The sequence below is a fragment of the Erythrolamprus reginae genome, chromosome Z (assembly GCF_031021105.1).
Source record: "Erythrolamprus reginae isolate rEryReg1 chromosome Z, rEryReg1.hap1, whole genome shotgun sequence".
NCBI classification, from domain to species: domain Eukaryota; kingdom Metazoa; phylum Chordata; class Lepidosauria; order Squamata; family Dipsadidae; genus Erythrolamprus; species Erythrolamprus reginae.
In genome coordinates, this window is record NC_091963.1 from 70,393,922 (window position 1) to 70,415,630 (window position 21,709).

The 21,709-nt window shown below is 44.5% G+C and overlaps 1 protein-coding gene across 3 annotated transcripts in view; it reads right to left on the reverse strand.

Moving 5' to 3' along the window:
- Positions 1-21,709, reverse strand: part of BBS9 (Bardet-Biedl syndrome 9) — a 606,911-nt gene that overhangs the window by 178,760 nt on the left and 406,442 nt on the right. For all 3 annotated transcript variants that reach the window (XM_070726313.1, XM_070726315.1, XM_070726314.1), the window contains exon 19: positions 2,349-2,531. In XM_070726313.1, coding sequence (XP_070582414.1) covers positions 2,349-2,531 — 183 coding nt within the window. The remainder of the gene's footprint in view (positions 1-2,348; positions 2,532-21,709) is intronic.

Sequence of the window (21,709 nt, forward strand, 5' to 3'; positions counted from 1 at the left end):
TTTCATAACATGATAATAATAGATATAATGCAATAGCTTAAAAATAATATAAACAGAGTATTTTTGCAATATTATAAATTTTAAAGTGTTATTCTTTATATTTTATTACTAGTTTAAGTAATTTGATACTTTATAGATAAGAGAATTTATTAAAGTTATATGAACTATAACATAAAGATAACAGAGTTAAATTTAACAAGAACATAGAATGTATGTGTTATATTTCTGTATTGATCTGATTATAGTTAGAATTTTTTTTGTACTAGTTAGACTTCTGTGATAAGCAGAGCAATGGTAGCTCCTTTAAATGTTGAATGTCGTTTGTCTTGTTTGTCTAATGAAAAACAATAAAAATATTTTTTTTAAAAAGATATTAAATTTGGATATAATCTGCCTCCGGGAAGTTCATATTAAAATCAACACAAGAAATTTTTAGAAAACAAGTTCTTTGGAGAGCTTTATGCGACATTGATAGATTAAGCTAAAAGAGGAGTTACTCTTTATATAGGAAGAAAATTGATTCTAAGCATATATATTCGGATGAAGGCAGAAGAATATTGATGATGGAAATAAAACTAAATATGGAAAAATTCTGTTGATTGTCATATATGCCCCAAATGATAATCAAGAACCTTTCTACTTAAAGCTACACAAGAAAATTAATAAATTAAATAATGAGAACATTTGTTTATTGGACGGTTTTAATGCAATAGTAAAGCCTGATATAGATTATAAGACTAACAAAGAAAATAGACATAAAAAGAGGACATTGCCTAAATCATTTTTTAATAAGGTAGATGAATGGAATTTGATGGCTGTTTGAAGAGATAGGCATCTGAAACAATTTGCTTTTTATTCAGCGAGACACACTTCTTGGACTAGAATTGATATGGTTTGGACTACCTTGGATCTGCTTAATAATAATAATAATAATAATAATAATAATAATAATAATAATTTATTAGATTTGTATGCTGCCCCTCTCCGCAGACTCGGAGAGGCTCACAACAATAATAATAACAATATACAAAAAAAAAAAAGTCATGGGCAAATAGGCAAACCTTCCCTACCAAACCTTCCCCTATGTCACTCACAAACATATTAAAAAGAATAGGACCCAGAACAGACCCTTGTGGCACACCGCTTGTAACCTGTCTCTGCTCAGAATACTCGTCATTAACAATAACTCTCTGATGTCTATGCTTCAGCCAGCTTGAAATCCACTGAACTATCCAGGGATTAAGTCCAATCTTCACTAATTTATCTATCAGAATGGTCAGAGGGGGGGGGCATTTGCTAGTTGCCACAGGCCTGGTGACATAAATAGGTTTTAAGGCTCTTGCGAAAGGCTCTTCCCCTAGGCCCCACCAGACGACATTGTTTGATCGATGGGACCTGGAGAAGGCCAACTCTGTGGGACCTGATCGGCCGCTGGGATTTATGTGGCAGGAGGAGAAATAATTCTTAATCCAATACAAAAAGTTAATATTGATATCAATGTGATGAAATAGAAAGGAAAAAGTAGAAAATTTAGATGGACATTAAGATGGGAAATACTACAAGAAAAGATTTTGATTTATATGTAAAAAAAGAAATGCTCTGAATATAATGGCAAAGATGTTACAGACACATATGCTGTAAATGTTCTAAATGTATACTTTGGTCACAGAGTTATTTTTCAGCACAGCTGTGACTTTAAGTAAGGTTTATCTACATAGCAACAGTCAATGTCCATGAAGGAAATGGCAGCTGAGGCGGTAGGTGGTAGAAAGCTGCTGATGTGAGACAAAAAACAACAACTTGCATAGGGAATTGGTTAGAATTCCCCAATTAATGTACAGAACTATTATCTGTAGAGTGTTTAAGTCTTTCCTAATATGGATACTGCACCTAGATAGTTTTGTAATGATGTGAGAGAAAGAGGGTAAGCCAATTAATAATAGGTCTTGTCTACATTCTGTTTCTGTAGTATTTTAAGCTTCTTCATCTCTTTAATTTTGGCTTTTCAAACTAGATTTGTTTCCTGAAAAACAAGAGCTTATGCACTCAGCATAAGCCCATAATTTATGTCCATATACATTATACATTTTTATCTTGGACACTGCAAAGAAATTAAAACATTTCATATAAATAAAAGTCAATACAATGGAGGAAACAATATATTCTGGATTTGTTTTTGTTGTGCATTCTGAATTGGCTGAAGCAGCTCAATATCCTTCAGTAACAAAAAAAGGCACTCTGATTTAAGCAGAACATTAATTCCATGCAGGAAAGAAAATTAAATTAAAACCATCCCTTATGAATGTAATATTTTTTGTGGTTTAAAGATAAACTTAGTGCACTCTTACCAGCTCTTGAGCATTCTGTGTTAATGGCAGAAATGTAGCTTCCAGAATAGCAACTTGGTCAACACTCAGTTTTTGCCATAGACTAATCAGCAGGATTATCAGCTGGGTGGCACTCTTTAATTTTGTGAATGCCTGGAACACAATGGCTTGGTTTTCTTCAGCTGCATCTGCCAGAGCTATTACCTACAAAAATTATAAATTTCTGTTATGAAGCATTTGGCTAACACTTCATTTTCTTCAGAATGATCTGATTAACTTTCATTTATAAAAACATAAACCTTCTTTATATCATCTTAAAATCCACATGGTGGTCGATTAACATGTCGTTACCATTGACAGAATAACATGTGTAGAATTTCTATACATGCTATATTATTCAAGCTGATTCTCAGTACAAAATATAATAGAATAGCTCTTAATAAAGTATAAATATCCATTTAAATGCCACTTGTTATTCATATATAAAGTCTGTTACATAATAAAAAAACCAAATATCCTCACAAACATTAATTTATGCAAATCAGCACATTACTTGACATGATTAATATGTATAAGTTTATGGTTATGGTATTGTTCTGTCAGGCTCTCTGGTAGAATCCTCCCGAAAATTCACAGGTACAAATTTCAGACACACACACGTTTGAAAATTCAAAACAATGTTCTTTATAATGAAAATTCACTTAAACTAAGCCCTCTTTTTGTATAGCAAAGAGCACTCATCTCCAAACAAACTGGTAATTTGTACAAGTCCCTTATCAGTTCTGTGATACTTAGCTTGCAGCTGTGAGGCAATTCACAGTCCTTCTTTCACAAAGTGAAACACACTTTGCTCTGGTTTAGTTTCAAAGCGGAGAAAAATCAGCACACACAAAGTCAGCAAAGCAGGCACGAAACATAACGATCAGATAATCCTCCACAATGGCCAAACCCACAGGCTGCTATTTATAGCAGCCTCACTAATTACCACAGCCCCACCCAACCACAGGTGGCCTCATTTTCTTTGATAATAATCTCTCAGTTGTTGCTGCCTATGCATCGCTCTCCCCATGCGTGGCTGTATCATTAACTCTTGTTCCGAATCCAAGGGGGAGCTAGATAATTCATCTCCTTCTGAGCTATCTGCCACACTCTCCTCCCTGTCACTCATGTCTTCTTGGTCAGAGGAGCCTTCATCAGCAGATTCCACCGGAAGCAAAACAGGCCTGCAGCATGTGGATGTCTCCCCCACATCCACAGTCCTTGGGGCAGGAGCTGGGCCAGAGCTAACCACAACAGGTATCAGAAAAACTAATGGCTCAGCAAACTCTGAAAGGAATTAATCTTTGCTTATATTTTATAAAAATAATCGCATGTGAAAGCTAATGAAAATTTGTGTAGTAAGGTTAATATTATATTGATTCAATTTTTCTTTTTAAAAATTGCAGCAGGGAAAATACAAAAGTAGGTTGATTTGCATTAAAAGCAGAATTCATAGAATCATAGGGTTGGAAATGATTTTGGAGGCCTTTTAGTGCTTCTTATCCTGGACAAATGAGCCAGGGTGGCGCAGCAGGTAGAGTGCTGTACTGCAGGGCACTGAAGCTGACTATAGATCTGAAGGTCAGCAGTTCAAATCTCATCACCGGCTCAAGGTTGACTCAGCCTTCCATCCTTCCGAGGTGGGTAAAATGAGGACCCGGATTGTGGGGGCAATAGCCTAGCTCTGTTAAAAAGTGCTATTGCTAACATGTTGTAAGCCGCCCTGAGTCTAAGGAGAAGGGCGGCATAAAAATCAATAAAACAAAACAAAACAAAACAAAACACAGCTGTCCAATCTTTTATTGAAACCCTCCAGAAATGGAACTTGCATGACTTAAGCTTAACAAGAGTGTACAGGCAGAAGCTGCAAATAGATGCAAATGTAGGTTGGCATGTGGTTTGGATTACATATGGGCAAAAATGCATAAGCAGTCACTGCAGATTGTAAATTCTACTTGCTACTCCAAAACTCACTGGGAGAAAAAGTGGAGGGAACAGGGGCAGTTTACCAGCTCTTAATAACTTCTCCACTGACTTTGCTTGTGGGAAACTGGTAGGAAAAATCATAAATGATAATCATGTCACTGCAGAATACTTGATAACTTAAAGCTCAAGAACTCATTGTAAATCTCCCTTGTCCAGTGCTGTCATGACTTGTAACAATTGAAAAATAAATGACTATAAATGAAGATTATTTTTATGCTGCTAATGGTTCAATCCGAATCTGCATTGATTCTTTTGACAAGTATAGTGCACTGCTAGATAATGTTTAATCTGTGGTCTACAAAAATTCCCAGATCCTTCTTGCAAGTATTACTGCTAAGATGGATATTGGCTTTTCCTGCCTAAGTGCAGAACGTTACATCTCTTGCCAAAGAAAAAACTTTTATTGGAGAAATCCAGTTCAAATCTATCAGGATTTTTTGAATTTTAAGTTGTCTTCTGAAACATTAACAACCTGCTCTTCCTCTGCTTTGGGCCTGCCAAATTTTCTGAACATCATTTTTATTCCCCCCCCCAAGTGATGAAATCTAAAAATTTTCCCTACCAGTTCTGTGGGAGTGGCTTGGTGGTCATGTGATTGGGTGAGCATGGCTTGTGGGTCATGGCCATGTGAACAAGTGAGCTAAAAATGAACTTTCACAGAGCCATAAAGAGGTAAAAAACCAACTTTCACCCAAAAATAACACAAAAGCTGGAGGGGGCAGAGCCGTAGCCAAGGCGACACAATGGCTTTTCTGGAGCTCCGAGATAGCCTTCGAACCATGGCTGTTTGGGGGTCTATTTAGGGGCCAATCCTGATCTGGAGGGTTAGGTGTGAGAGGGGAATATCTGGTGGTCTAAAGGATTTAATTTAATTTAATTTAATTTATTAGATTTGTATGCCACCCCTCTCCGAAGACTCGGGGTGCAAAATCCTGCTGGTAGCCAATCCCCTGACCCACAACTGGCCAGAGGTGACATGTCTTTGGAAAGGGGCGACACACAAGTCTAATAAATGATGATGATGATGATGACGACGATGATGATGATGTCATCAGCCTCAGAGGCAATGCGACCGCAGAGAGACTCTAAAAGCACAAAGGATTTCATCTGGGTGAGATCATTCCTCTTTTTTTGGCTTAGATTTCATTTTGGGAAGAAGTTGCTTTCATAATTTTTTGATTAAAACTGTGTGAAAGAAAGAGGCATGGGGATATCAGTTTCTGGTTCAACGCTGGGCAAAGCACCGTGTAGTGGTGCCTAGACGAATGGCTGGAGAATTAGATAAAGCGTACTTAAGATTCAAGTCTTCTTTTCTATTTTTCTATCTTTTCTATAAGTATATTGTTTCATATACATTAACTTAAATTATCTCTAATAACAATGTACAGTGCTAATCAAGGTTCCTAAAGGGAGCCAACACTAATTCAGATATTCAAAAAAAAGAAATCAAATATTAAGGATCAAAATCTATCACAGTATCAAAATCTATTTAAGAGGGAAGAAGGAGAAAAAAGTTTGGGGGGGAGGGAGGGGGGAAAAGGGAAATAAGAGAAATAAGGAAAAATGGAAAAAATGAAAATGAAAAAATGAAAAAGTGGGATAATAATATCAATGATAATGGGAAATATTGTAGAATAATAAAAAGAAAATAATAATAATGAAAAAAGAATTAAAGCAATAGGAAAAGAAAAATCAAAAAGAAAAAAGGCACTCCGAAGTCAGTCCAAAAAGAGGAAAGCAAATTAGTGCTCTATTCAACTATAATCAATTCACATAGGATATCGAAATTCTTAATTGGTTATATTGTCCAAGGGAGGAGGTAAGAAAAAAAGGAAGAAGAAAAATTAGTAGAAAAATACAAAAATACAAAAGAAAAAGACAAAACAAGTGTGCATGGTCGCCGGTTTCCCTTATCTTCTGTGCGCTCTTTCGGTTTGTCAAGTCACTCTCACGTTGTGACATAAAAGGATTTCAGATACAAAAAGAAACATACAAAGTCCAAGCATTTGTTGATGATGTGGTCTTTATAATAGAAGATTCCTTGACATCAATACTAAAATTAATAGATTTAATAGAAGAATATGGGAAAATGACAGGTTTGAAAATTAATAAGGAAAAGAACCGTTGTACCTACCTGAACGGTCTTCTCGATGCCCTGGAAGGAGAGTCCAGCATGGGTTTAGCTCAAGTCTTATTGGTAGGACTGAGTTTCAAATTAACATAAATACATAATAATTAGGTACCGCCCCCTTGCTGCCCCAAGTAGTCAGTTTTAAAAAACGAAAGGATGTAAATTAATCAACTTTATTAACAACCATAATAAAAACCTTAATAACAATCAACAAGAAACTCCCATGGTTCTTAGGGAGGGTATGGACTCTCCTTCCAGGGCATCGAGAAGACCGTTCAGGTAGGTACAACGGTTCTTCTCCCATGCCTCCTGGAAGGAGAGTCCAGCATGGGATATACCCAAGGTTTAACGTTCCAGGGAGGGAGATTGATGAACCATGGGTGGTACCTCCCCACACACTTTCTGGAGTACACGTCTGCCAAAGGCCGCTTCAGCCGAAGCGAAGGCATCTAACTTGTAATGACGGATAAAGGTTGTGGGTGAACTCCACGCCGCGGCTCTGCAGATATCTTCAAGTGGTGCTTGCGTCGCCCAAGCTGCCGAGGAAGCCGCACTCCTTGTTGAATGAGCTTGTATACCACTCGGTGGAGTCCTTGAACTCGCCTTGTATGCCTCAACTATACACATTCTTACCCACTGGCTAATGGTATTAGAAGACACCTTGCAGCCCAATTTACTAGAACTAAATGACACAAACAAGGCCTCAGTTTTGCGTAAACTGTTGGTACGCCTGATGTAGAGTTTCAATGCTCTGCGTACATCTACCTTGTGCCACTTAAGTTCTAAGGGGTGATCACCCCGAGTACAGAAATCCGGTAACACCAACTCTAGAGCCCTGTGAAAGTGTGTGTTGATTTTTGGGAGAAAGGTGGGGTCCAGGCGTAAACAAATTCTGTCCGGATAAAATTGACACAAATCTGATCTCACCGACAATGCGGACAGTTCGGACACCCGTCTTGCCGAGGTGACTGCCACCAAAAAGGCCGTCTTGAAGGAGAGGTAACGCAATGAAATAGTCCTTAACGGTTCAAAAGGTGGACCCGTGAGGGCCTGAATGACCAAAGTTAAGTCCCATGTTGGAAAACGACGAACAGGAGGAGGGTGTGTGTTCGTAGCCCCTCTGAGAAAGTCCCTAATCCACGGGTGGTAAGTTAAGGGTCCCCCATCGTCCCGTTTAATAATAGTGGCCAGCGCTGCGACCTGGCGCTTTAGCGTGTTTGGCGCCAGACCTTTCTCCAAACCTTTCTGCAAGAATTCCAAGATAGGTATGACTGAGGAATCCTCTGGTCGTAGGTTTCTGTCCTTGCAGAAGGAATGGAAGGCTGCCCATGTTGCCTGATAAATTCGGACGGTGGACGGGCGTCGGGCCGCTTGAATCGTTGTGATAACATTCTCGGGAAGGTGACAGCTCCTCAACCTGTCCCCTTCAAATGCCAGGCGGTTAGGTGGAACCATTGGGGTTCCGGATGGTACACGAACCCCTGACTGAGGGAGATTTGGTCGTCCGGGATCCTCCACGGTGGAGATATGGACAGTTCCTTGAGGTCCGCAAACCAAGGTCTCCGAGGCCAATGCGGCGCCAGCAAGATCACCTCCGACTCCTCCATCATAATCTTTCTTACCATTGATGGAATAAGCGGAATCGGAGGAAAGGCGTACAGTAGGGCCTTTGGCCACTGAAGATGTAGTGTATTGATTCCTTCGGCTCCCAGAGATGGAAATCGGGAGTAGAACCTCGGGAGCTGGGTATTCTGGGGAGTGGCGAATAGGTCCACCACCGGTTCCCCGAACCGACGCGAGACTTCTTGAAATAGACCCGGATCGAATCTCCACTCTGTCGGGTCCAGTTCCCGGCGGCTGAGCCAATCCGCCTGTTTGTTGTCCTCCCCCGCAATGTGTTCTGCATGGAGAGAAGAGAGATGAGTCTCTGCCCAGTCGAAGAGAAGGACCGTCTCTTCCATCAGCCTGAGCGATCGCGTTCTGCCTTGGTGATTTAAATGTGCCCTGGTCGCTACGTTGTCCGTGCGTACAAGGACGTGCTGACCTTCCAGTAAGGAGGAGAAGGTTAGCAGAGCCAAGCGGACCGCTCGCAGCTCCAAAAAATTGATATTGATTGGACGTAGTTCCTGTGGACTCCAGAGTCCCTGAGCTACCTGGGAGTGGACATGGGCACCCCACCCCAACAGACTGGCATCCGTGGTGAGGATAGTATGACGGAATGGTCCGAAGGGTGTGCCCTGCCGCAGTGCTGGGGATCTCCACCATCTCAGGGAAAGATGTAACTCGCGTCCCACAGAGGTTAGACGGTGTGTATGGCTTAGTCTTTGACGCTGAAAAGGGAGTAAAGTCCACTGAAGCAGTCGGTAATGGTAACGGGCCCAAGGAACAATGTCCACGCAGGAGACCAAGGTCCCCAGCACCTTGGACAGGAAAGACAATGGGACCCGCCGCTCCTGCTGAAGGCTGTCTACCAGAGAGCGGATGTTGAGCTGCCGCTCTGGAGAGAGATATACCTTCTGGGAGACCGTGTCTATCACTGCACCCAGATGAATGAGTCTGGTGGCCGGAATCAAGTGGCTCTTTGGCATATTGATGGTGAAGCCGTGATGTTGTAGACAACGCATCGTAGTTTGCAAGTCCTCCTGCGCCCTCTGGCGGTCTGGAGACAGAAGTAAGATGTCGTCCAAATATGCTACAATTCGGATTGGTCGGGATCGCAGATCGGCCAGCAGTGCGTCCAGTATCTTCGTAAAAGTACGTGGGGCCAATGACAGGCCAAAGGGCATTGCCCTGTACTGGTAATGGACGTTGTGTAGACAGAACCTGAGAAACTGTCGATGGTTCGGGTGTATGGGGACATGTAGGTAGGCCTCCTTTAAATCGACCGAAGTAAGAAGGTCCCCAGTGCGAACAGAGGCCAGAATGGAGCGGAGGGAGCTCATCTTGAACCGTCGGTAAAGAACATAGTGGTTCAAACGTTTGAGGTTCAAGATGAGTCTGCAACCCCTGGAGGCCTTGGGTATGAGGAACACCCTTGAATAGAAACCCGTGCCTTTGGAACTGTCCTGCACGGGTTCGATCGCTTGGATCTGTAAAAGGTGGAGAATTTCCTGATCCAAGAGAGACCTCCTTGCGGGATCCCTGGGTACGGGGCACGTGACGAAATGATGTGGAGGGCTGTACATAAATTCGAGTTGTAGCCCCCGGGTGATGGTGGCTAATACCCAGGGGTCTGAAGTGGTTGTTAGCCATTGCTCGCTGAACCTTTGCAGCTTGCCCCCCAAAGGAATGCCGTCTAGGCAGTCACTTAGAACGTCGAGCATTGCGTTGCTGGTATCCCCGGAAAGGTCGTCTTGTTTGGGAGAAGCCTCTGCCCCGGTCTTGGGAGTACTGTCTCTCATTCCTATAGGATGTTGAAAAGGCACCCTGTGAGTAAGGTCTGGCCGGCTGTGAAGTGGCAGACCACGAGTCCCACCGAAAGGACTGCCTACGGGAGTACGGACCAGTCCTCCGGTCCTGGCGGCGGAAAGATCTTGGAAGGACCTTCCTCTTATCCTTATCCTCCACCAGGACAGGATCAAGGGCCTCTCCAAACAACTTTGTGCCCTCAAAGGGGGCCGAAGACAATGTCCACTTCGACTTGGCATCCACCTGCCAGTTTCTTAGCCAAAGTAAACGCCTCGACGCAATGGTTGATGCCATGGCCCTTGAAGCAAATTTAGCGGCGTGTAGCGTGGCGTCAGTGGAAAATTCAGCCGTCGCTAGGAGCTTGTTTAAGTCCTGCCGTAATCTGGTCTCGTCAGGGCCCAACCTCGCCTGGACCTCCTGGATCCACATGATGGATGCCCGACTGAAGAACGATGCAGTAGACGCCGCCCGAAGTGCCCAAGCGGCCATCTGATGAGTCTTTTTGAGGAGTGTTTCCGCTCTCCTCTCATCGGGTTTCAAATTATCAGCAGTCTCTGATGGCACGACAGCACGGGAGACCAATGTGGCCACCGGTTTGTCCACGGGCGGAAACTGTAGCAGATCCTCCATACTGTCATCGAATGTATAGAATCTGCGTTCTAGGTTCGAAGGTCCCTGTGCCGCCGCCGGATGTTGCCATGGGCGTTTAACGTTTTCAAGAAATATTTCCAGTGCAGGCACCTTGTCTGACTCTTTGGTGGGTTCTTTGCACAATGCCGCCGAAGTGCGCGGCCCATCTCCTGGTTCCACCAGAGTCGCCGATCCCGGCACATCTAAGGCCTGCTTAGCCTTGTGTAGTAAAACCCTAAATAAGGAGGGTTTAAATAGGCCGGCCACTGGTGGCTGCTCGGGAAGGGTAAACTCGTCATCCGACAAACCATTCCCCTGGTCACTGTCCTCCTCAAAGTTAGAATGGTCAACAGACATAGAATCCAACCCAGCAGGGGGCGGTGGAACTGACCAAATGTCTCTGGGTTGGGTATTCTGAGAACTGAATGCGTTGGCTCGCTGGGTTGCCGCTGCTATGCCCTGTGTATATGCATTAGCAACAATGTCCTGTAAAGTTGGCGCAAAGGCCTGCCAAGCGTCTGTCTGATCTCTAAGACCCGCTGCCGTTGGCGTGAAGGTAGATGAAGGAGCATAAGGTGTCTGCAATCCAACCTGAGGCAAGGCCTGGCTATTAGAGGATGAAGGCCGTTCAGGCCTAGCTGCGGGTGAAGGCAATGGAGGAGGAATTTGAGATGCCTGCCTGTCAGGGGACCAGTCCCTTTCTGTTGCGGTGCCTTGGAGCCCCATGGAGACAGCAGGTGACAGAGCCGAAGTAGGAAGTGGCTGGAAGGGACCTATAGCCAGTCCCCCTACGATGGGGGGGGACAAGGCCGCCTCCAAGCGTTGCTCAAGAGCTTTGATTTTCCTCTCAGCCTCACGAAGAGAGGAGCCTGACTGGGAGGATTTACTCCTAGGCTTGCTAGAAACCTTGTCTTTCCCCTTTGCAGGTGTTTTAGCTGCTTGGGCCTGCTCCTCCCTGGTCTCGAGTTGATCTGCCATAATATTTTTAAGATAGGGGCAGTGTACTCACAATACGAATCCACAAAGAACACAGGCACTGATCTATTTCGCCAATTTCTCACTCGCAAGTGAGATATGCAGGCAAACTGACAGCTAAGGCTTATTTCAATTGGCTGTCAGCACACCACGTGACCCCCGCATTAGTCGCTGGGCAGAACTACAGTCATCATGAAATTGGCTCGCTGCCCAGTTCGCGCCTTTTTAAAACGGCGATGAAGCCGTTCGCGCTCCCTCGGCTTGCTTCCTTTACAGAAAAACATGGCGGGCACGAGGAATCGCCTCATAGGGCGAGCGCCAAGCCACCAAGCCGGTAAATTTGCCGCCAGCCTTCTGTTTGCCGCCAGCCTTCTTCGCAGGCACCCACGGAGCCCAGCTAGCCGCTTCCCTCAGCTCCCCGTTCCGATCGATCGAACAGCTGTTTGGCGGCTCGCAATGGCGGCCGCGGCTGTGACAACGGCGTTTGTTCTCTAGCCGCCCCCGTCAATGGGGAGGGACGGACCCCCCCCATCTGGGGTGATTTGGGCTTAGCATGACACTAGGGTCAGTGGAGTAATAGCCCAGTTGCTCCTCGGTGGGCAGTACTCGCGGAGAGAAGAGGCCCCAAAAGGAGAAAAGGTGGGGGTGGTGCCCGCGGAGGGCAGAGACCCCAGCCGAACAGAAAACCTGTAAAAGAGAAAAAGAAAAAATTACAAGGTTCAAATACAATTCATTTATTATACTTTATACATACTCAACCTAGAGGGAGAATTAAACTCATGTCCTTAACCTCGACTGAGTTTTTTAAAACTGACTACTTGGGGCAGCAAGGGGGCGGTACCTAATTATTATGTATTTATGTTAATTTGAAACTCAGTCCTACCAATAGACTTGAGCTAAACCCATGCTGGACTCTCCTTCCAGGAGGCATGGGAGAATACACAATTACTCACAAAAAACATGATGGATTCACAGATAAAACAATTAGAAAACTTAACAAATATGAAGATAACAAAAAAAGTAAAATACTTGGGTATTTGGATCTCTGCCAAAGCTATATCTTTAAAAATGGTAACTATACAAAACTCTTAGGTCAAATTAAAAAAGACTTGGAAATATGGAATAATCTACAGTTATCCTTATTAGGAAGAATTTCTACAATTAAAATGAACATTCTCCCTAAAGTATTATTTTTATTTCAGGTAATTCCAATAAACCCGGGAGAGATTTTTTTTTAAAGAATTAACTAAGATTACCAAAAAATTTATATGGCAAGGTAAAAAACCAAGAATAAAACAAAGTTTACTAGAAGAATGGAAAGAGAGGGGCGGGTTCGCCCTCCCAAACTGGAAGTTATATTACCAAGCGGCAGCATTATCTTGGATAAAAGAATGGTTAACTTTGGATAATAGAAGATTATTAAATTTAGAGGGCCATGATTTAATGCTAGGTTGGCATGCCTTTGTCTGATATGAAAAGTTTAAAACACACTCATATTTTAAAAGAAACACATTCAGAAAGGCATTATTAGATGTCTGGAATGAGATAAAAAAAATCATTTCCTGGTAATGCCAGAATGGATTTCACCAATATTTATTTATTTTTTAAATTTATTTATTGTTAGAGTTGGAAGGGATAATGCGGGTCATCAAGTCCAACCCCCTGCCTAAGCCGGAACCCTGTAGCATCCTAGCCAAATGGCAGTCCAATTTCCTCTTTAAAATGTCCAGAGTATTAGAGTTCACAACGTCCACTGGTAGGTTGTTCCACTGATTGATCGTTCTGACAGTCAGGAAGTTCTTCCTTATTTCCAGGTTGAATCTCTCCTTGGTCAGCTTCCAGCTCGTCCGGCTTTCTGGTGCCCTGGAGAATAAAATGACCCCCTCCTCTCTGTGGCAACCCCTCGTATACCTGTAGACTGCTATCATGTCCGCTCTGGCCCTCCTTTTCTCTAGGCTATCCATGCCCAGTTCCCACAATCTCTCTTCGTAAGTCTTGGTTTCTAGACCCCTGATCATTTTGGTTGTTCTTTTCTGCACCTTCTCCAGAGTTTCAATGTATTTTTTGAAGTGTGGTGACCAGAACTGAACACAGCACTCCAGGTGTGCTCTGACCAGGGCATAGTAGAGTGGAATTAAGACTTCCCTGGTCTTGGAGTGTATTCCCCTGTTGATGCAGCTTAGGATTGTATTGGCTTTTTTGGCTGCTGCTGCACATTGTTGGCTCATGATTATCCACCAAGACTCTGAGATCTCTTTCGCCATCGCTACTGCTGAGAGGGGTTTCTCCCAGGCTGTATGTGTGTCCAGGTTTTTTTTTTACCTAGGTGAAGGACTTTGCTCTTGTCGATGTTGAACATCATTTTGTTGGTGTGGGCCCACTGTGTTAGTCTGTCCAGGTCTTTCTGTAATTTGAGCCTGTCTTCAAGGGTGTTGGCTACCCCCGCCAGCTTGGTGTCGTCTGCGAATTTGATTAGTTGCCCTTCTATTCCCTCGTCCAGGTCATTGATGAAAATGTTGAAGAGCACAGGGCCCAGGACAGAACACTGTGGTACCCCGCTGCCTACTTTCTTCCATGTGGATTTGGAACCGTTGAAGACAACTCGTTGGGTGCAGTCGGTCAGCCAACTGTTAATCCATTTGCATGTGTTGTAATCTACCCCGCCTTTTTCTAATTTATTTACTTATTTTTATTTATTAATCAGATTTGTATGCCGCCCCTCTCCGCAGACTCGGGGCGGCTCACAGCAATAATAATACAATGTAAACAAATCTAATATTTAAGTTAATTTAAAAACCCCAATTTAGAAACCAATCATAGATACTAGCATACCATGCATAAATTTTATAAGCCTAGGGGGGAGGGAAAGTGTCAATTCCCCCATGCCTGACGACAGAGGTGGGTTTTAAGGAGCTTACGAAAGGCTAGGAGGGTGGGGGCAACTTTGATATCTGGGAGGAGTTAGTCCCAAAGGGTCGGGGCCACCACAGAGAAGGCTCTTCCCCTGGGTCCCGCCAAACGACATTGTTTAGTTGACGGGACCCAGAGAAGGCCAACTCTGTGGGACCTAACTGGTCGCTGGGATTCGTGCAGCAGAAGGCGGTCCCGGAGATATTCTGGTCCGGTGCCATGAAGGGCTTTATAGGTCATAACCAACACTTTGAATTGTGACCAGAAACTGATTGGCAACAAATGCAGACTGCGGAGTGTTGGTGTGACATGGGCGTATTTAGGAAAGCCCATGATAGCTCTCACAGCTGCATTCTGCACGATCTGAAGTTTCCGAACACTTTTCAAAGGTAGCCCCATGTAGAGAGCATTACAATAGTCGAGCCTCGAGGTGATGAGGGAATGAGTGACAGTGAGCAGTGACTCCCGGTCCAAATAGGGCCGCAACTGTTGCACCAGGTGAACCTGGGCAAACGCCCCCCTCGCCACAGCTGAAAGATGTTTCTCTAATGTGAGCTGTGGATCGAGGAGGAGGACCAAGTTGCGGACCCTATCTGAGGGGGTTAGTGATCCCCCCCCCAGGGTAATGGACGGACAGATGGAGTTGTCCTTGGGAGGCAAAACCCACAGCCACTCCATCTTATCAGGGTTGAGTTTGAGTCTGTTGACACCCATCCAGACCCCAACAGCCTCCAGGCACCGGCACATCACTTCCACTGCTTCGCTGACTGGACAAGGGGTGAAGATGTAAAGCTGGGTATCATCTGCATATTGATGATACCTCACCCCATGCCCTTGGATGATCTCACCCAGCGGTTTCATGTAGATATTAAATAGCAGGGGGGAGAGGACCGACCTCTGAGGCACCCCACAAGGGAGTAACCTAGAGGTCGACCTCTGACCCCCCACTAACACCGACTGCGACCGACCGGAGAGGTAGGAGGAGAACCACTGAAGAACAGTGCCTCCCACTCCCAACCGCTCCAGCCAGCGCAGAATGATACCATGGTCGATGGTATCGAAAGCCACTGAGAGGTCAAGGAGCACCAGGACAGAGGATAAACCCCTGTCCTGGGCCCGCCAGAGATCATCCATCAGAGCAACGAAAGCAGTTTCTGTGCTGTAGCCGGGCCTGAATCCTGACTGCTGAGGACCTAGATAATCGGCTTCTTCCAAGGACCGCTGGAGCTGGAGAGCCACCATCTCTTCAACAACCTTCCCCATAAAGGGAAGGTTGGAGACTGGTCGATAGTTGTTGAGAATGGCTGGGTCCAGGAAAGGCTACTTGAGGAGGGGGCGCACAAATGCCTCCTTGTAGGGATCCAGGAAGGACCCTCTCCCCAAAGAAGCATTGACAATCTCCTGGACTCAGCTCCGTGTCACCTCCCTGCTGGCCGAAACCAGCCAGGAGGGACACGGATCCAGTAAACAGGTGGCAGAACTCACAGCTCCAATGGCCTTGTCCACTTCATCAGGTGTCACCAGATCAAACTCTTCCTAGACAGGTCTACAAGTACATGCCCCAGTCACAATGAGTCAGTCGACTCTGTATTCCAATTGGAGTCGAGGTCCGCTCGGATCCGAGCGATTTTATCAGCGAAAAACGTGTTAAAATCCTCGGCACTACTCTGCAAGGGCTCCCCAACTCCCCCCTGATTAAGAAGGGAGCGGGTCACCCTAAACAGAGCGGCCGGGCGGGATTCCGCTGATGCAATCAAGGCGGCATGATACGTGCATCTTGCCGCCTTGAGCGCCACTTTGTAAGTCTTAACGTGAGCTCTTACAAGTGTTTGATCGGATTCGGACTTACTCTTCCTCCATCGCTTCTCTAGACGTCTCTTCTGGCGTTTCAACTCCCGAAGCTCCTCGTTGAACCATGGAGCTCTACAGGGTCTAGTGCCGCAGAGAGGTCGCAACGGCGCAATTCGGTCAAGAGCCTCGGCTGCAGCCTTGTTCCAGGCCTCATCCAGAGACTCTGCCAAACTGTGTATGAGTGTATCTGGAATAACCCCAAGCGCCTTCTGAAAGCCCTCTGGATCCATCAGGTGTCTGGGGCGGAACAGCTTAATCGGTTCCGCCTCCATGCGGGGAAGGATTGGAGCCAGGAAGTCAAGCCGCAGTAGAAAATGGTCCGACCATGACAAAGGCAACACTTCTAAGCCCCTTAGTCTCAAACCATTACTCAGTTGCTCAGAGAGGAATACCATGTCGGGTGCGTGAACCCCCTCGTGAGTTGGACCCTGTACTACTTGGGTCAGGTCCATGGCTGTCATGGTGGCCATGAAGTCCTGTGCCAGTCCAGAGGTTTCGCCGAGCGACGGCAGGTTAAAGTCCCCCAAGACAATAAGTCTGGGGAACTCCACTGCCAACCCGGCTACCTCCTCGAGTAGCACAGGCAGGGCTTGTGACACGCAGCTGGGATGCAGTTACGTGAGAAACAAGCCCACCTGAACCCCTAAGTCCAACATCACGGGACTCGCAACCCGCAATCTCTGGAGCAACGAGTCTACGTAAGCCAAGGCTCTCCCTGGCTATAATAGCCACTTCTCCCCCCCCTTCCCTGGGGTCGAGGCTGATGCCATATCTAAAACCCGGCTGGGCAAATTTCAGAGAGAGGAGCTCCTCCCTCTGGGCCCAGCCAGGTTTCAGTTACACATGCCAGGTCGGCCTCCTCATCCAGGATCAGATCCCGGATCAGATCCCGGATGAGGAGAGCTTTATTTATCACTGACCTGGCATTGAGTAGCAGCAGCTTGAGCCCAGGGCAAGAATTACACTCATCACCACTACCCAGGATTGGGTTCACAGAGCCGGAACAAGGGATCGTTATTAAGCAACGATCTCTCATTCCCCTGGAACGGCTAGCTCTGTGGCCCCCGCCATATCTGCCTCTCCCCAGCAAGACCGGAATATTCCGACCCTCTACCACCCCAGATATCGGTGCCCCCTCCCCTCCTGCCTCTCCAGTGTCAGGTAGGCTAATCAAATCATTCATACCATTTCCATTTATTTCATCCATACCAAAGTCCCACCCAGCCCACCCATAGCCATCATTAATTTCATACATATCGTCATACCCACCCCAATAATTCATCAGTTTTAAAAACCCCTTCTCATAAATTAGCTAAAATGTTAATTATTAAAAATTCCATATAAATTCAATTAAAAAACAGGATAAAAACATCAATTACACTAATAATAGGATACCAATTAACACTAAGTTATTCTCAAGATCTTAATAGAATAATTTGTTAATTAAGAGATTGTGGTCAACTTTATCAAAAGCTTTGCTGAAGTCTAAGTATATGAGGTCCACTATGTTGCGCTGGTCTACTGATTTGGTTATGGTCTTGAAAAAGGATATGAGATTGGATTGGCATGATTTGTTTTTGACAAATCCGTGTTGGCTGTTGGATATTATCCTGTTTGTTTCCAGGTAGTGGCAAAGCTATTTTTTAATTATTTTCTCCAGTATTTTTCCAGGTATTGAAGTCAGACTAGTAGGTCTGTAGTTGTCTGGATCAGTCTTTTTACCTTTTTTGTGGATGGGAACTACATCAGCTTGTTTCCAGTCATCAGGTAGGTCTCCAGTGGCCCAAGATTTTTGGTAGATGAGGAGAAGAGTTTCCGCTATGGTGTCTGCCAGTTCTTTTAGGACTCTGGGGTGAAGTCCGTCAGGTCCTAGTGATTTGTACTCATTGAACTCCCACAAGTAGTCCTTAATAGTAGCTTTATCTGTGTTGAGTTTGATTCCGGGGCTGTTTATTGCAGTTAAGTTGTAACTTGGTTGGTTGGTTCCTTTATGTGTGAAGACTGATGTAAAGTAGGCATTGAGCAGCTGTGCTTTATCTTTGTTATCTGTGATTTCATTACCATCTTTATTTTTTAGTATAGTGACTGTTTCCTTGATTTTCTTCTTGTTGTTTATGTGATGGAAGAAACTTTTTTTTTTGTCATTAACTTTCATTGCGAGATATTGTTTGTGTTGAGCTTTTGCTGTTCTTATTTTTTGTTTGCAGGTTCTGGCTGTTTGCTGATATTCCACCTTGGTTATGAGTCCTTTCCATTTATTGTATTTGGCTTTTTTTTTTCTTTTACGTTGTCTATGAGGTCCTTGTTTAGCCATGCTGGTTTCATTTTAGTTTTTCTGCTTTTCTTTTTCATGGGGATTGAATTGTGTTGGGCCTCAATGATAGTGTTTTTTAGGGCTTCCCAGACTTCCTGTGTGGATTTACTCTTTAGAAGTTCCTTCCAGGGTTTATTTTTCAGGTTCGCTCTGAGCTTGTTAAAGTCCGCTTTTCTGAAGTCTGGGACTGTAATGGAGTTGGGTGTTGTAGTTAGTAATTGCACAATGTTGAATTTTAGGATGATGTGGTCACTCTCACCTAGCGTCCCTTCTCCTTCTATTCATAGAAACATAGAAACATAGAAGACTGATGGTAGAAAAAGACCTCATGGTCCATCTAGTCTACCCTTATACTATTTTCTGTGTTTTATCTTAGGATGGATATATGTTTATCCCAGGCATGTTTAAATTCAGTTACTGTGGATTTACCAACCACATCTGCTGGAAGTTTGTTCCAAGGATCTACTACTCTTTCAGTGAAATAATATTTCCTCATGTTGCTTTTGATCTTTCCCCCAACTAACTTCAGATTGTGTCCCCTTGTTCTTGTGTTCACTTTCCTATTAAAAACACTTCCCTCCTGAACCTTATTTAACCTTTTAACATATTTAAATGTTTCGATCATGTCCCCCCTTTTCCTTCTGTCCTGCAGACTATACAGATTGAGTTCATTAAGACTTTCCTGATACGTTTTATGCTTAAGACCTACCATTCTTGTAGCTCGTCTTTGGACCCGTTCAATTTTGTCAATATCTTTTTGTAGGTGAGGTCTCCAGAACTGAACACAGTATTCGAAATGTGGTCTCACATTTGTGTATTAGTGTACAGGCATTTTAGGTATTTGTGTCTGATTCTGGGTGGACATTTTTTATCCTCTGGTTTATTTGTGGGCTTAACTTGTACCCCTTTCTTGTTTTGTTCATTATTCAGTCCCTTACTTTGGTCACCCACCCCTTTCAGTTCTAGTTTAAAGCCCTCCTGATAAGTTGGGCTAGTCAATTTCCAAGGAGGTTCTTTCCAGCTCTGGTAAGGTGTAGCCTGTCTCTTGCTAGGAGCCCTTCTTGAAGGTATTGTACACCATGGTCAAGGAATCCAAAGTTATTTTGGCGACACCATCTCTTTAGCCAGAGGTTTATATGTGGGATTTTGCATTCTCTGACAGGATGTTGCCCTCTTGTGGGTAAAATAGAGGAGAAGACAACCTGTGCCCCTATCTTTTTTACTGTGTTGCCCAAGTGGTCATAGTCTTTCGTAATTTGATTCATGTCTTTCCTTGTATCATTTGTTCCTGCATGGATCACCAGTAGGGGGTAGTAGTCAGTGGGCTTTAGGATTTTTGTGAGGTTTAGCACTATGTCAGAGATTTTGGTTCCAGTGAGGCAGCTCACCTCTCTGGATTGATTGTCCGGTCTGCAGATGGCAGGTTCAATTCCCCTGAGAATTGAGTCACCAGTTACCACTACTCTCCTTTTCTTTTCAGTTTGGTTGGGGAGAGGGGGGCTAGTCTTCGTTATGACTGTGTTTGATGGTGTTGTATTGTTGTGCTTGGTTCTTGGTGGCTCCTTGTCAGGTGTTTGTTGATCTTCTTGTGCCAGGAGTACTGCATATTTGTTACTTGTAGGCACTGGGATTGGAGGGAGGTGGATTGGAGTTGGTGGGAGTTTGGGGATGGTTTGTTTTTTTCTTCTCTGGGTGATGTGTGTCCAATCATTTTCAACCTCGGGGGGGGGGTTGGTTCTGATGTGCTCTTCTGTGGTGTTGGATGTGTTGGGAGTATATTGATCTTTCTTGTTTTGATGTTGGTGCTGCAGGGTTTTGAGGTTTCTCTCTAGGTTTTCTATTTTTCCCTCAAGTAATTGGATTACTTTACATTTATTGCAAGTGAAGTTTTGGAAGTTTGAGGGTAGGAGTGTATACATGGAGCACAGTGTGCAACTCACTAGGAAGTCAGCTTTTTCATCTTCTTTGTGTGTGGTAGGTTTGTCTTCCATGTGGGTAATAGGAGTGTCTTCTCTCTGAGTGCGTGATTCGTTCTTCATGGTAGAAGGCTGGTAGTGGAGTAGTTGATGAGTGCTGCTGATGAGTGCTGTTTTTGTATTTAGTTGTGCTTTGGTTGGTCTTATTTTTGCTGATTTATTAGTTAATTATGCTTTGATTAAGCGTAAGGCTCTGGGGAAGCTCCTGCATCAGCTGGGTGCCGGGTGTGATGCCGAGACTCAAGGAGGGCTCAGTGTCTTCCGCTGTTGTTGGGGGTTCCGTGGAAGCTCCCGTGGCAGCTGGGCGCCGGGTTTAGAAGCTATAGCTTTAGAAGCTATAGCTCCCCCTAATTTATTAAAAGAAGGTAAAATATGGAAATATAGAGATGAACCGTTGCACTTACCTGAACGGTCTTCTCGCTGCACTGCAAGGAGAGTCCAACATGGGTTAATCTACAGCCTATTGGAAGGGACTGAGTTAAAAATTAGCATAAATAACCGGTCCAACCCCCATGTTGCCCTCTCTGGGTCAGTCTTATAATAAAACGAAGTCATAGTGCTAGTAAACCAAGGAAACTTTATTCAACTGATTCAACAGAATCCAAACTCAACTATGAATCTTCTTGTGACCCTGGGCCCATTAGCCGGGTGGGTTTGGACTCTCCTTGCAGTGCAGCGAGAAGACCGTCCAGGTAAGTGCAACGGTTCTTCTCCACTTGCACTGCTTCGGAGAGTCCAACATGGGATATACCCAAGCTTTAAACCATTAGGGAGGGAGAAGGCTGGACCAGGGGCGCAGACTCGGTGCAAACTCTCTGCAATACTCTGCGTCCAAAGGCCGCTTCAGCCGAAGCGAAACTGTCCAAACGATAGTGCTTGATGAACGTATTGGGGGCAGCCCAGGTTGCTGCCCTGCAAATATCTTCAAGAGGAGCCTGTGTCGCCCAGGCCGCTGATGTGGCCGCACTTCTTGTAGAGTGGGCCGTGATACCTCTAGGTATTGGTGTGGACCCTGATTTATATGCGGTGGCAATGCAGGAGCGTATCCAACAACTAATAGTCTTAGATGATACCTTATTCCCCATGGATGCCGGGAAGTAAGAAACGAACAGGGCCTCTGTTTTTCTGAAGGAACTTGTCCGTCTTATGTATATTTTGATGG